At 53.4% G+C, this 12882-nt stretch overlaps 1 protein-coding gene across 1 annotated transcript in view; it reads right to left on the bottom strand.

The window, feature by feature from the left end:
• The window catches only part of PPP5C (protein phosphatase 5 catalytic subunit), a 50685-nt gene extending 41669 nt beyond the window's left edge, over window positions 1-9016 (bottom strand). Inside the window, exon 1 of the mRNA XM_075915268.2 lies at window positions 8803-9016. Within this exon, the coding sequence (XP_075771383.1) occupies window positions 8803-8923 (121 nt within the window). The 5' untranslated portion in view covers window positions 8924-9016. The remainder of the gene's footprint in view (window positions 1-8802) is intronic.
• Window positions 9017-12882: the final 3866 nt, after the last annotated feature.

Genomic DNA, 12882 nt, shown 5'->3' with positions numbered 1-12882 from the left:
TAGTAGTGGGAGATAACCTTACTCTGCGTAATACACTTGATCTCAGCCAAAAGGCCGAGAAGCGATCAGACCCATGGGAGCAGTCAATTGGCTGAAAGCTGTCAGCGCACTAATTAGCCACATGGAAAGAACCATTCAAACATACAGGGTAATTTTTATCAATGTAGAGCAGAGGTTCTCAAACTGTGGGTTGGGACCCCAAAGAGGGTCACGACAACCCCATTTTAATGGAGTCATAAGACCTGGCTTAGACTTGCTAGACAAGCTCCCTCTACTTGGGATAAAAGCCTTTGGCTTTGGCCTTCCTACACACATCAGTGGGGCTTGGGTTTTAGCTCCCCCTCCAAACAAGACAGTGGGGATCGGGCTTCAATCTCCTCCTCCCGGAGTCGTGCAGTAATTTTGGTTATCAGATAGGCTTGCAATCCAATGAAGTTGGAGAATCTCTGCGGTAGAGGGTACATGCATTGCATCCATTTGCATTCATTATCTCCAGTTGGAAGAAGGCCTCATGGACGGGAACTGGGTAACGGCGCCAGGCATTAGCGAACGTATGTATCATGTGCGGTTGTTACTGACACATCCAACCATGTTACTGACCTTATCGCCACAACTTACTCTACTACTAGCACTGCTCTGTCAGCAGAATGCCCACATTTGCAAACATGGCCCGAATTGGGCATCTTCCTACCTGGGATGTTAAATTTAGATTAACTGGCAATTTGCATTGACTATTTGATCAGTCCCTAAGGGCGCCTCCGCCTTTGAAGGCAGAAGCACTTCATAGGCGAAAGCATTGTGGGGAGCATGGGCCAGCGGGGGACTTAAGCAATCCTCCGCTGGCCCAGCACTTCCCGTGGCATTTCAAAGTGGCAGCACCACACGGAGCCCAGGGTCAGCTGGGGACTCAGAGTCCTCAGCTGACCCTGGGCTCCATGTGGCACTGCTGCTTTGAAATGCCGCGAGGAGTCTGGGGTCTGGCCTCAGATTCCACACGGTGTTGCCAGACCCCTTCTCTCCCCCGCTCCTTGCTGCCTCTTTCTGATAGAGGCAGCAAAGGGTGGGGGGGAAGCAACTAGTTGACTAGTGTGTCAACTATTCGATAAGCATTTGCTAATCGTATAGTTGACTAGTCGTTCACATCCCTACATCCTAACGCGGAATACCTGGAAAATGTGGGATGGACGTGCCACACAAATTACATTTCACCAGTAGGGCTACACCCGTGCAATGCCCCCAACAACTTGACTGGGATTAGGGTACAGTTATAGCATTGGAAGGATTTTCAAAATCCTTTAAAGTAACAGGGATGGGAAAAAAGTTTCACAGGCGTCTTGGGAAGCTCCACCCTTGGCATCCCTGTATGGAATACAGGATATATTGAAAACCTACAATTAAAAACAAACAGCAACATCAATGGGGTAGGAAAAGCAGTGAAAACATGGGGGCATATTAGCCTGTTGCTTAACCAACATGCAACAACTGTTGATAACATACTTCTGATTACTCACTGGTCCAAACACCTCACCACCACTCCTTTCAATGATCAATAGTTTAGAAAATAATGATGTTTCACTGGCAGCGTAGGGGGACGGGGTAATTGAAGTAATCAAACAAAGCTTGTTACAAAAAAGGCTACATAATCTGCCCACTTTTTAAGTGGCACAGCTTTTATAACACAGGTTCAGGAACTGCCCCAGATCTCTTACAGTTTGCTAAATCTGACAGGGTGCTAGTCATGGACAGCGGGAAGAGTAAAAATATTCAAATTTGGATGGTTATCCCAAGGTGGACCCAAGCTTAGAATGGTACATTAAGCCAACGGTGCAGGAAAGTTAGTAAACAACACTTAGGGGCAACACTAGCCTGATGCGTTCCTGGTGACAGAAATGGGTTCTGAATCAGCCAGGCCTGTGGCACAGCTGTGTGACAGCTACCCGACTACTGACATTAACCCAACAAAAAAGGGCCAGAAAGAACTGGTCACGGAGGTGGTACGAGTAAATGATTTGGTTTGTGCACTGGGATTGTCTAATTTCCCAATGCATGAACAAGCCTGCCCTGGGTTCTGCGTAAAGGTAAAGAACACAATGCAAATCGGGAAACATGCTCTCTGGCCAACCAGTGGCTTAAGCATATTCACGGAACTCATTCTTCCTGATAGCATCAATGATGAGGTTATTTCCCACATTATGCAATTACATTTGCATACACAGTAGCACAGAGGGTGCTTTGGTAGCCAGGGCTAATCTAATTCAACAACCGTTAGAGGAGATAGAATCCAAGAGGAGGTAGAAACACCTTAGCGGGCCTTCCAGAGGGTGTCACTTCACAACCTACTGCCCGAACACTCACGCTAATCCTCATGACTGTGCAGGAGGTCACCGTCATGTCCCTAATGGAACAGTGCTGCTGGATGCGTTATCAAAGAAAATGGCAAAATGACAGCAGCAGACTGGAAAAGGTTTGGCTTGACTATCAACAAAGCCGTGGTAATAGACAAGGGTTAGATACTTATCACACAACCGTGGGTGATTACTAGGTATTCTTATGTTATTCCATATTCCATAAAAGTAAATATTTTAGGTATGGGGAGTCCCTCCAATGCTCCATCATATTATTACATCCTTCAGTCACAGGTCCAGACCTAACATTCCCAGGCCCACCCTATGGAAACTAAATTGGAAACTAATACCTGTCTACGGCTCATATGTGGGACTGTGAAGACCAAAGGACAGATGGGACATGAATCTGCGAATGGGGACTCCAATCCATGAATTATGCTTTTCTGGAATGATGGATAAACATCCCCCCAAAATGAGAAAAAGCAGGGGAATGAAACACAGAGAGAGAGCGCCTCTGCAGCATGGGGCAAGACCTCAGAGGCCAGGTCTACACTTACCCCAAGATCGACGCTCTTGAAATCGATCTTCCGAGGTTCGATTTAGCAGGACTAATAAGGATCCACTAAATCGACTGCTGGGTACTCCACAGGGTGACGAGGAGTAAGGAAAGTCAACAGGAGAGTTTCTCCCATCAACCTCCCGCAATGGGAATGCTGCAGAAATTCAACTTAAGATACATCGACTCCAGCTATGCTATTCTCGTCGCTGGAGCTGCGGATCTTTTAGGTTGATTTTCTCTGGTAGAGCTCCTGGCCTGAGAGCTGGACCACGGTAAATAAAACCAGGCCACGCTAGGAGCCAAAGACTGATTTTGTCAACAAGACGGGGCTTGCTCACAAGTTCATCATCCCACATGAACTTGGCAAAGAAACAGCTAGTGTGGCCAAGACACAATACTCCGAGAGATCACAGGCTCTCGAGAGATCATCTAAGACCAGCGATGAGTGCAGGGGACTTGGATAAGTAATATCTAGTTCATCCCTGACAGGCGTTTGTCTAACCTGCTCTTAAGTATCTCCAATAATGGGAGATTCCACAACCTCCCTGGACAATTTATTCTAATGCTGAACCACCCAGACAGGTGGAAGTTCACGTAAACATCCCAGAAAGCTAGCCTAGGTCAACCCCAACAGAGCATATGCTGGTTAACAGAAGGGATAAAGGGGGATGTTTTGTCTGAGACAACAGGAGCAAAGGGGAGGTAACAAACAGATGTCCTGAAGCACAGAAGGGCAATATGTAAGTTGCTCCACCCCATAAATATCTGATTCTTTGTAGGGAACGTGTTGATGTTGAATGTGCTGGTACCTTGTCACAAGCATACACGCAGTGCACCTAATCAGCGTAAGAGACGCTAATTGGCCGAGCCTTTCTGCCACTGATCTGAGCCCATGACCTTCCTGCGGAACCAACTATCTGCACAGGGCTGGGACAGCATATGGAGAAAGCACACCCATTTGCCTGCTGACAACACACAGCATGGTTGCTATGCCCACTAACTCCATCTCATGCGTCGACCACTTCTGTCAGAGAGATCCTGCTGAAGCCACCACACAACAGTCCCCCAAAATACCTGGCAGAGCCTGGAGTGCCCAGAGCTAGAGAAAAGCCTGGAGACTGTGTCCCTTGCTGAGGACTAGGCACCCAGCCAGAGCCCTGGCTGGCTGTTGCTTTCCCACAGGATTCAGCAGCTGCTATATTTGAAACACTCGCTGGCTGGCTGGCATCCCCTTCCACGCAGAGCAACCTAGCATGGACACATCCCTGGGCACTCCCATCCCCCTAGCAATCCCCTTTTAAATGAGGTCACTGATCACCATGGAGGTCAGTGAAACAGTGAAGAGCACTAGGGACGTCATGTAGTCGAACACCCGATTAACCGATAAGCCTGGGCTTATTAGTTAATCTTATCAACATGCTCACACATCCCTTGCTGCCTCTATATCAGAGGGGGAAGCTGACTTTCAAGCCAGTTCCCTGTGTGTATCAGCGCACACAAGTCGCTTCTCCCTCCCCCTGCCTGTGCTGCTGCTTCTCTATCAGAGGCAGCAACATAGGGGAGGGGGGAGCCGATAAGCAGGGGGAGCCCGCTTTCCTGCTCTGCTGAACTACCTGCCTCCCCCTTGTTGCCTCCCTCAGGGTGGCAGGGGGCTCCCCAGGAGTGAGGCCAGAAGCACACTGGCTGCCGGCCCCACCACCAGAGACTATCGAATAGTTGTGTAACGGATCATATTTGATGATGTTACATGACTATTGAATTAACCACTATCTAACATGCCTAAAGGGCACAAGCTTCTAGATCTCCACTGAATCCACTACAGGGCACAGGCTGTCCCTTCACTACGGTGATTACTCCAGGACTTTGTCCAGGCCCAATACAATTTTCTTTCCTTCCGTGGGTTGAGATCCTGTTAAGTTCAACTGCCAAGGGCAGAAATCTTCACCCTGATACTCACCCCTTGCTTTCTTTCATCCCCTCTTGTTGCAGTAACATCCTCTGCCATGGACTCCACTAGGTAATTATGCACCGCCCCCAACCTGTCAATTGGTCAAATTAGTCAAGTTTCCCTCTCTAATTTGCCCCTCCAGGCCCTTGACTGATTTTGTGCTTTTCTCTGAAATCACTGACACATTCGTAGCAGTGAAGTCTCCAGAAATTAATTCTGTATAGCTTAAAGGCCTGCAAAGGAAGCCCCTAGTGGCAGGTTTGTTACAAATCACAGACCTGAAGTTGTATCAAACCCAAAATACGAACCTGCATAAGAGGCTGGATACCTTCAGGACTGAAAATCAATTACTTAATTTTACCTTTAAGATGGGATGATGCATCTTCCCCCCTTCCTCTCCCCGAAACACTAAACAATACCATTACACGTTAACTAGCCACCCCTTGGAAGCTAGGGCTCTGATCCTCTTGGCACATGGTAATACCTCTCTTCCTGGTAATACCTTTTATCCCTAGATTTCAAAGCACTTCCCAGTCTTTAGTTTACATACCCTCACAATCCTGCAATGAGGCACAGCTGTGCTCATTTCCCCACTAGCATGGAGACACAATGTGTGAATCTCAGTCGCTACAGTACTAAACTAGAGAACCATGATCACTGGGTCATCTTTCCACCACACATTTAACTTCAGTCTTTATGGCAACTCCTTTGAACAACCCGGGAGCACTCACAACTCATGCGTGTGTGTGCATGTGCGCGTGCAAAGGGGCTGCAACTCTTGCACAGACATACCTGATCACTCGCTCTCACTATACACTAAGCCAGGGAACAGCATCTAGATAGAAAAACTTCTCTCTCTCCACTCTTTGGTAAGGCTGGAGTCAAAAGATCTGTAGAAGTGCTATGAGCCTCTTGTTTCAGGGCAAGAGCCAATCGCTAACAGAGAGGGAAGAAGTCTCTGTTCTGATCAGGTAATTCCATCATTGTATCTTCCTCGGAAACAACTGATGCTGAGTAGGAATGTTAAAATGCAGTTAGTTATGTAATCGTATAACCGTGCACACCAGTTCCTGCCTGCCCTCCACGCTGCTGCCTCTGATTCAGAGGCAGCAGCGCATGGAGGTGGGGGAGCTGGGTGTAACTGTGCATGTTAACCAAAGAGCACAGGCTCATCAGTTAACTGTGCACCTGGAACACTTTCACATTACCAGCGCTGACCACTGTGGAGAGATGGGAAGCCGGAACTATCTCCCACTGGGTCCGACTCAGTCTGGTACGTCCTGGTTCCCCTAGCGGGCAGCGATGCCAAGTTTTATGTACATTCCAGGACAGGAAGTGCAGATTTCTTCACAATCCTCCCTCCTGCTTCAGTGGGATTATATCTAAAGGTAAAAGCGGTGCCTGAGGGTTGGGCCCTGGCTTCCAGGCTTTCCAAGATGGGCTGCCTGCAGAGTGAAGGGTTAAAGTGAAAAGAAACGACTGACAAAGAGCAAGGAAGAAAGGAGGCTCTCTCCTGCTGGAAAGCTTTCAAAGTTGGGCTCTCAAGATGGGCTCTTTTTACCAGAAACTCCCATGGACACAAGACACTCAGGCCTAAGGACAAGGGGCCTTAAAGAGCTCACACACAGGGCCACTTCCAAGAAGGCCATGTCGGCTTTTGGACTGTACCGTACAGCAGGTGTCTCTTAAGGCAACTCCCGGAGGGCAGGACACAGACAGTCGCTAGAGAAATCACTTGTCTGCACATCCCTCCCAGGAGAGGCCAGGCCACTCCCAAAGCCTTCAGAGCCTATGGGAACCAGTACCCTATTTGCAACACGCATCCGCAAGGCCTTCCTTCTCCTGCCAGTAGCTTGCTCCACTGATTTATTTCATCTCATTCGCTATTATCCAGCCCTGAGGGAATATGTCCTCTGTTGCATCAGACAGTACATCCCTCACCTCAGGACTTGTTTCCACATGAAAGTTACTTTAGAATTAGGTAGGGTGTAAATTTAAAGCAGAGCAGCCATCCAGGAATAACTCCATACGTGCGCCCACTATTCCTAGAACAAGAGGGTCTTGCTGCGGCTTGGCCTAAGCCCGTTCCAAAAGAGATCAAACTGCTCTGGAAAAAGGCACTCTCTTTTCAGAATAAGCACTTATCTCCACAAGAACTTCAGAATAAGGGAGGATGTGGATTTAAAACAGAACAGCGAATCCAGAATAACTGTGTGTGAATGATTTTAATCTGGAATAAGGATCTGTCTAGACAAAAATGTTGCATTGGTTAAAGTTACACTGGATACCAATGTAGTTAAACCCATGCACACTGCTGTGTGGACACTTGACCTAAGAGGGCCTTGCTTCTGGTTAATTTAATCTGATTCGTAACCGATCTAAGAACAGCTGAAGTGACCCTGGCTTGAATGGAAATAAGAGTTCATGCATGAGGTTTGCACTGGTTTTGGTTTTGTTTTAAACTGATTCCACTATACAGCTATTCCAGATAGCGCCCTGTGTAGAAAACCAATCCCTCTGACAGACCAACATCTCCTCTAACACTAACCCATCAACAGCTCACTATGCTGACCTTGTTCCTCCATCCCCCCTCCACACCCACACATCCTGAGGCCCTTTCCTAGCTTGGCCCCTTTATTCTGATTTACTAGCCCAATGATGAGTATTATCAAAACTGAATCACTTCAAATGTACCAGCACTGTTAGAGCAGCACAACCCCATTTACAAAAAAAAAAAAAATCACTTCCTGAGTCACAATAATGGTAACGGTAAAACGTTCAAGTGCAGAGCAGGCCTCCGTGATTACAAGAGAGAACTTTGCACTGGAACTCCTGGGTTCTACTCTCTACTTTGCTACAGACTGCCTAGGTGACCCTGAATAAGTCACTTCCCTCACCCTAGGGCGATGTAGCAGCTAATTAACAAATCTGCAAACGACTTGGATATCCTGAATAAAGAGCAACAGAAGGGGAAAGCATTTGCTCTTAAGCCATAATGCCCTTCCTGTTGCCCCACTTCCCTCGCAAACGGAGTTCCAAAGGGGCCAAGTCTCCACTGCTTGCATGAGGCCTCTGTCCTGAGCGCAACAATCAATAGCGAGGATGAAAATCTTGAGCTCTTCGCTAGTGCTTTTCATCAGGAGCTCTCAGAACACTGTACTAGGCAGGTCAATATCATTAACCCCATTTTACAGATAGGGAAACTGGGGCACAGAGCAGGAAAATTTCCTGTCTATGGTCACCCCACAGGCCAGTGGCACAGCCAGGAACAAAAACCAGGCGTCAGTCCCCAGCTCTAATGACTACACCCTACAATCAATCCCCCAGGTTTAAATCAAGATGGGATGGGTTTCAAAGAGATCTGCCCTAGGAATTATTTGGGGGTGGTTCCCTGTCCTGTGCAATACGAGGGGTCAGGATACTTGTTCCCAGGGGTCCCTTCTGGCCTTGGACCCCATGACTAGAGCACACACTGTTCTAACCACTAGGCCAGGCTGCCTCCGACTACCTACCATCTTCTCTGCTTGCCCCCACAGGGCTCATTCTCTGGTAGCCCTTCCCAGCTGGCAGGGTCCTCGCCCAGTCATCCCTGCCACATAGTCTCTGGGTCTCCATCTAGGGGTCCCTTCCCTGACTCCCCCCTCCAATGGCTCCCCATGTGGCAGCCCCTCCCCCCCCACAACTCCCCATGTGGCAGCCCCTCCCCCCCCACAGCTCCCCATGTGGCAGCCCCTCCCCCCCACGGCTCCCCATGTGGCAGCCCCTCCCCCCCACGGCTCCCCATGTGGCAGCCCCTCCCCCCCATGGCTCCCCATCTGGCAGCCCCTCCCCCCACCGCTTCCCGCCCATGGCTCCTATGTGGCAGCCCCTCCCCCCATGGCTCCCTATCTGGCAGCCCCTCCCCCCACCGCTTCCCGCCCATGGCTCCCTATGTGGCAGCCCCCCGCTACCTTTGAAGTACTCGTTGGCCTGGCACTTGAGGGTCTCCGCCCGCTCCGGCGCCCCTGCCTCCCCCTCCCGGGGGGTCCGCCCGGGGCCTCCGCTCTGCTCCGCCCGCTCTCCCTCCGCCATCGCCGGGCCGTAAAGCGACCCTAGCAACCGCGCGCGCCCAACCGCCCCGGCGCCGAGCGCTGCCGCAAACGCCAAGGGGGAGGGGAGGGGCTCGCGGGGAAGGTCGCAAACGCTCCCCCGCGCGCGCGCGCACTGAGGAGGAGGCGGGGCCCGGGGCCCAGCCATAGAGAGGCTGGGGAGCGCGACTCTGCACCATAGAGTCCCGGGAAGGGAGGCTAGAGTGGCCATGCCCCCCCCCCCCAAGGCCCCATTGGGCGGTGCCACGTTGGAGGAGATTAGCTGTCCCTTGGGCTGGGGGGCGGGGCATGACTGGGTAGTGGCAAAGGGAGGCACGTGATTGGACGACAGCAGGGTGGGGCATGATTGGGTGGCACCCCAGGGAGATGTGATTGGGTGGCACCAGGGGGAGGAGGTGTGATTGGGTGGCACCAGGGGGAGGAGGTGTGATTGGGTGGCACCAGGGGGAGGAGATGTGATTGGGTGGCACCTGGAGGAGGAGGTGTGATTGGGTGGCACCAGGGGGAGGAGATGTGATTGGGTGGCACCTGGAGGAGGAGGTGTGATTGGGTGGCACCCCAGGGAGGAGGTGTGATTGGGTGGCACCTGGGGGAGGAGGTGTGATTGGGTGGCACCAGGGGGAGGAGATGTGATTGGGTGGCACCAGGGGGAGGAGGTGTGATTGGGTGGCACCAGGGGGAGGAGGTGTGATTGGGTGGCACTGCAGGGAGGAGGTGTGATTGGGTGGCACCCCAGGGAGGAGGTGTGATTGGGTGGCACCTGGGGGAGGAGGTGTGATTGGGTGGCACCAGGGGGAGGAGATGTGATTGGGTGGCACCGCAGGGAGGAGGTGTGATTGGGTGGCACCTGGGGGAGGAGGTGTGATTGGGTGGCACCCCAGGGAGGAGGTGTGATTGGGTGGCACCTGGGGGAGGAGGTGTGATTGGGTGGCACCCCAGGGAGGAGGTGTGATTGGGTGGCACCTGGGGGAGGAGGTGTGATTGGGTGGCACCAGGGGGAGGAGGTGTGATTGGGTGGCACCGCAGGGAGGAGGTGTGATTGGGTGGCACCAGGGGGAGGAGATGTGATTGGGTGGCACCGCAGGGAGGAGGTGTGATTGGGTGGCACCTGGAGGAGGAGGTGTGATTGGGTGGCACCAGGGGGAGGAGATGTGATTGGGTGGCACCCCAGGGAGGAGGTGTGATTGGGTGGCACCCCAGGGAGGAGGTGTGATTGGGTGGCACCTGGGGGAGGAGGTGTGATTGGGTGGCACCCCAGGGAGGAGGTGTGATTGGGTGGCACCCCAGGGAGGAGGTGTGATTGGGTGGCACCAGGGGGAGGAGATGTGATTGGGTGGCACCCCGGGGAGGAGGTGTGATTGGGTGGCACCCCAGGGAGGAGGTGTGATTGGGTGGCACCTGGGGGAGGAGGTGTGATTGAGTGGCACCTGGGGGAGGAGGTGTGATTGGGTGGCACCGCAGGGAGGAAGTGTGATTGGGTGGCACCAGGGGGAGGAGATGTGATTGGGTGGCACCCCAGGGAGGAGGTGTGATTGGGTGGCACCTGGGTGGGGGCGCGATTGGACAGTATCAAGCTGGGTGGTGGTGATTGGGTAGCACTAGGGACTAGATCAGAACCTGTGGCAGGTTGGTTATGATTGGGCAGCAGCAAGAGACTATCCCTGAGCCAACATGGGGGGCCCAGTCTTCCAGAGTCCCATCCTGGGGTGCGTGGCCGTGGGGTCACAGGACCTCAGCAGGGGCAGAGAGGTACGGCCCCATCCCAAAGCTCCTGGCTTTGAGGAGTGCCGTGGGCTCTGAGCTGAGGCAGGACGGGGCATGTGGTTGTCATTCCCCACATCAGACCCCCAGCTTTGGGGAGAACATGTGGCTTAGCTGAGCACTGCAAGCCCCGCTCTGAGGCATGGGATGGCTCCCCCACAGCATCTAATCTGGAAGAAGAATATCATCCCTGCCTCTTATCTAGTGCTTGTCACAGGTACAGCTCAAAGCACTTTGCAGAGATCAAATATCCTTATTTTACCGATGGGGAAACTGAGGCTCAGAGTGAGGAAGTGACTCGCCCTGGGTCACCTTGGAGTCAGGAACAGAACCCAGGCGCCCTGAGTGGTCTCAGTCCAGTGCTGTACATACTAGGCCACGGTGCTAGATTTTGCTGGAGCTGTCCCCATGGCTGGAGGAGGCCATCTGACTGCAGACGGTTGGCTTTTTCCAGCCTTTTCCAGCATGTGATCATCTAGACCCTCTACAAGGGCAGCCTGCAATCGCTCCCTGGGTCAAACCTGCATCTTGACCCATCTCTCCAGGAAAGGGCCACAGCTTGGGTCATTCGTCTAGGGCAGCGATTCTCAACTGTGGGTCGGGACCACAAAGTGGGTCATGACCCCATTGATATGGGGTCACGAGGCCTGGCCCGAGCCCCACAGCCCTCGGCCAAAGCTGAAGTCCAAAGCCCCCTGCCCAGGGCCAGAGCTCCAGGCCGTTAGCTCTGGGTGGTGGGGCTCAGCTTAGAGGCCTCCCACCAGGGCTGATGCTCTTGGACTTTGACTGCTCCTCCCGTGGCTTCGACTTTGGCCACCCTGCACAGGCAGGCAGACTCAGCCTTCAGTCCCACCTCCGGGGATCCTGTCGTAATTTTCATGGTTGGGGATCATGGTACAATGAAGTTTGAGCCCCCCGGCCCAGGGAATTGAGATCCCAGAGCTGGTAAATGGCCAGATTTATGCTGGGAGAGAGAGACGGGGGCTGCACAGTCAGTGCCCAAATGGCAGGAGCGTAGCCACGGGTGGGCCTGAGTGGGCTGTGGCCCACGCACTTTGCACCCAGGCCCACCCCCCGCAACCCTCCACAGCTCTCCCCACCCTGCGTTCCAGCCAGGGAGCAGGAGGGAGAGCGAGTGCTGCTGTATCTGGTGCTCCAGCCAGGGCCCCTCACTTGTAAAAGTGCCGTGGCTGCATGTGAGAGCCACGAGGGTGAGCGAGGAGGGGGAGAGGAGCGTGTGTGGTGGGGGAAATGTCAGGGAAGAAGCAGGTTGGAGGCAGGGCCCTCCAAGAATGGGTGGCATGAGGACAGGACCCTCCAAGAATGGTGCAAGGGTGGGGCCCCGCCCAAGGAGAGGAGGTGGGGCCTCAGGAGGAGGGGCCGTGGCTCTTTTAGGAAGCGTCTGCTGCTCCTGGTACAGCTGGGTCACTGCATCACTTGAGTATAGATGGAAGTCTAGGTGCTGCAGGAAGCCAGCTAGGACCCAGCAGGGGGCACTCTTCTCTCACTCTCCCACTGCTGGGGGGGGGGGGGGTTGTGCCATGGGTGATGCAGCAGGGGGCGCCCTTCACTCTGTTTAGTAGCCAGACTTTGCTGGTCCCCGCAGATGCAGATGTACCTCTAGGTACAGGATGAACAGATGCGGGGACTGTACCCCCCTCGAAGTGCTCTGATGCCCCCTACTGGCCGAGAGGTAGGTGAGCTAGCCCAGCACCTGGGGAGTGGCAGGTTCAAGCCCAGTGATTTTCTGGGTCCCAGAAGGGCTGATTCCAAGCACCTTGCATCACCCATGGCTTGTACTCCAGCAAGCAGGGATAAAACCCCAGCCAGGCTAAGGAGGGAGCAGGCAGTGCCCCGTTCCTCACCAGGCCTGGCTCCAAAGGATGCTGGAGTCTGCCCTGGCCGGAGGGGTGAGCTTGGCCGGCCCTTTACTGCGCCTCCCCTCAGTGCCCCCTATGGGCACCGCCTCCCTCACCCCTGGATCCAACTGCCTGGGTAGCTCCAGCCAGCTGGGCCGTGCACGGCAGCAGCAGGGCCTGGGGCTGGCCTGGAAGTGGCCCGAGAGCCCATGACAAGCCTGGCGGCTCTGTCTTAAGGGGCCCCTGCCCCCTTAGGAGAAGCAGGGTTTTGCCGCTGCCTGCCGTGCCCGGGGGTGCATACGCTCAGCCGGCAGCTGATTAT

Source organism: Pelodiscus sinensis, chromosome 18, assembly GCF_052426305.1.
Source record: "Pelodiscus sinensis isolate ZL-2025 chromosome 18, ASM5242630v1, whole genome shotgun sequence".
Classification (NCBI taxonomy): domain Eukaryota; kingdom Metazoa; phylum Chordata; order Testudines; family Trionychidae; genus Pelodiscus; species Pelodiscus sinensis.
This window is presented reverse-complemented; position numbering and strand designations above follow the sequence as displayed.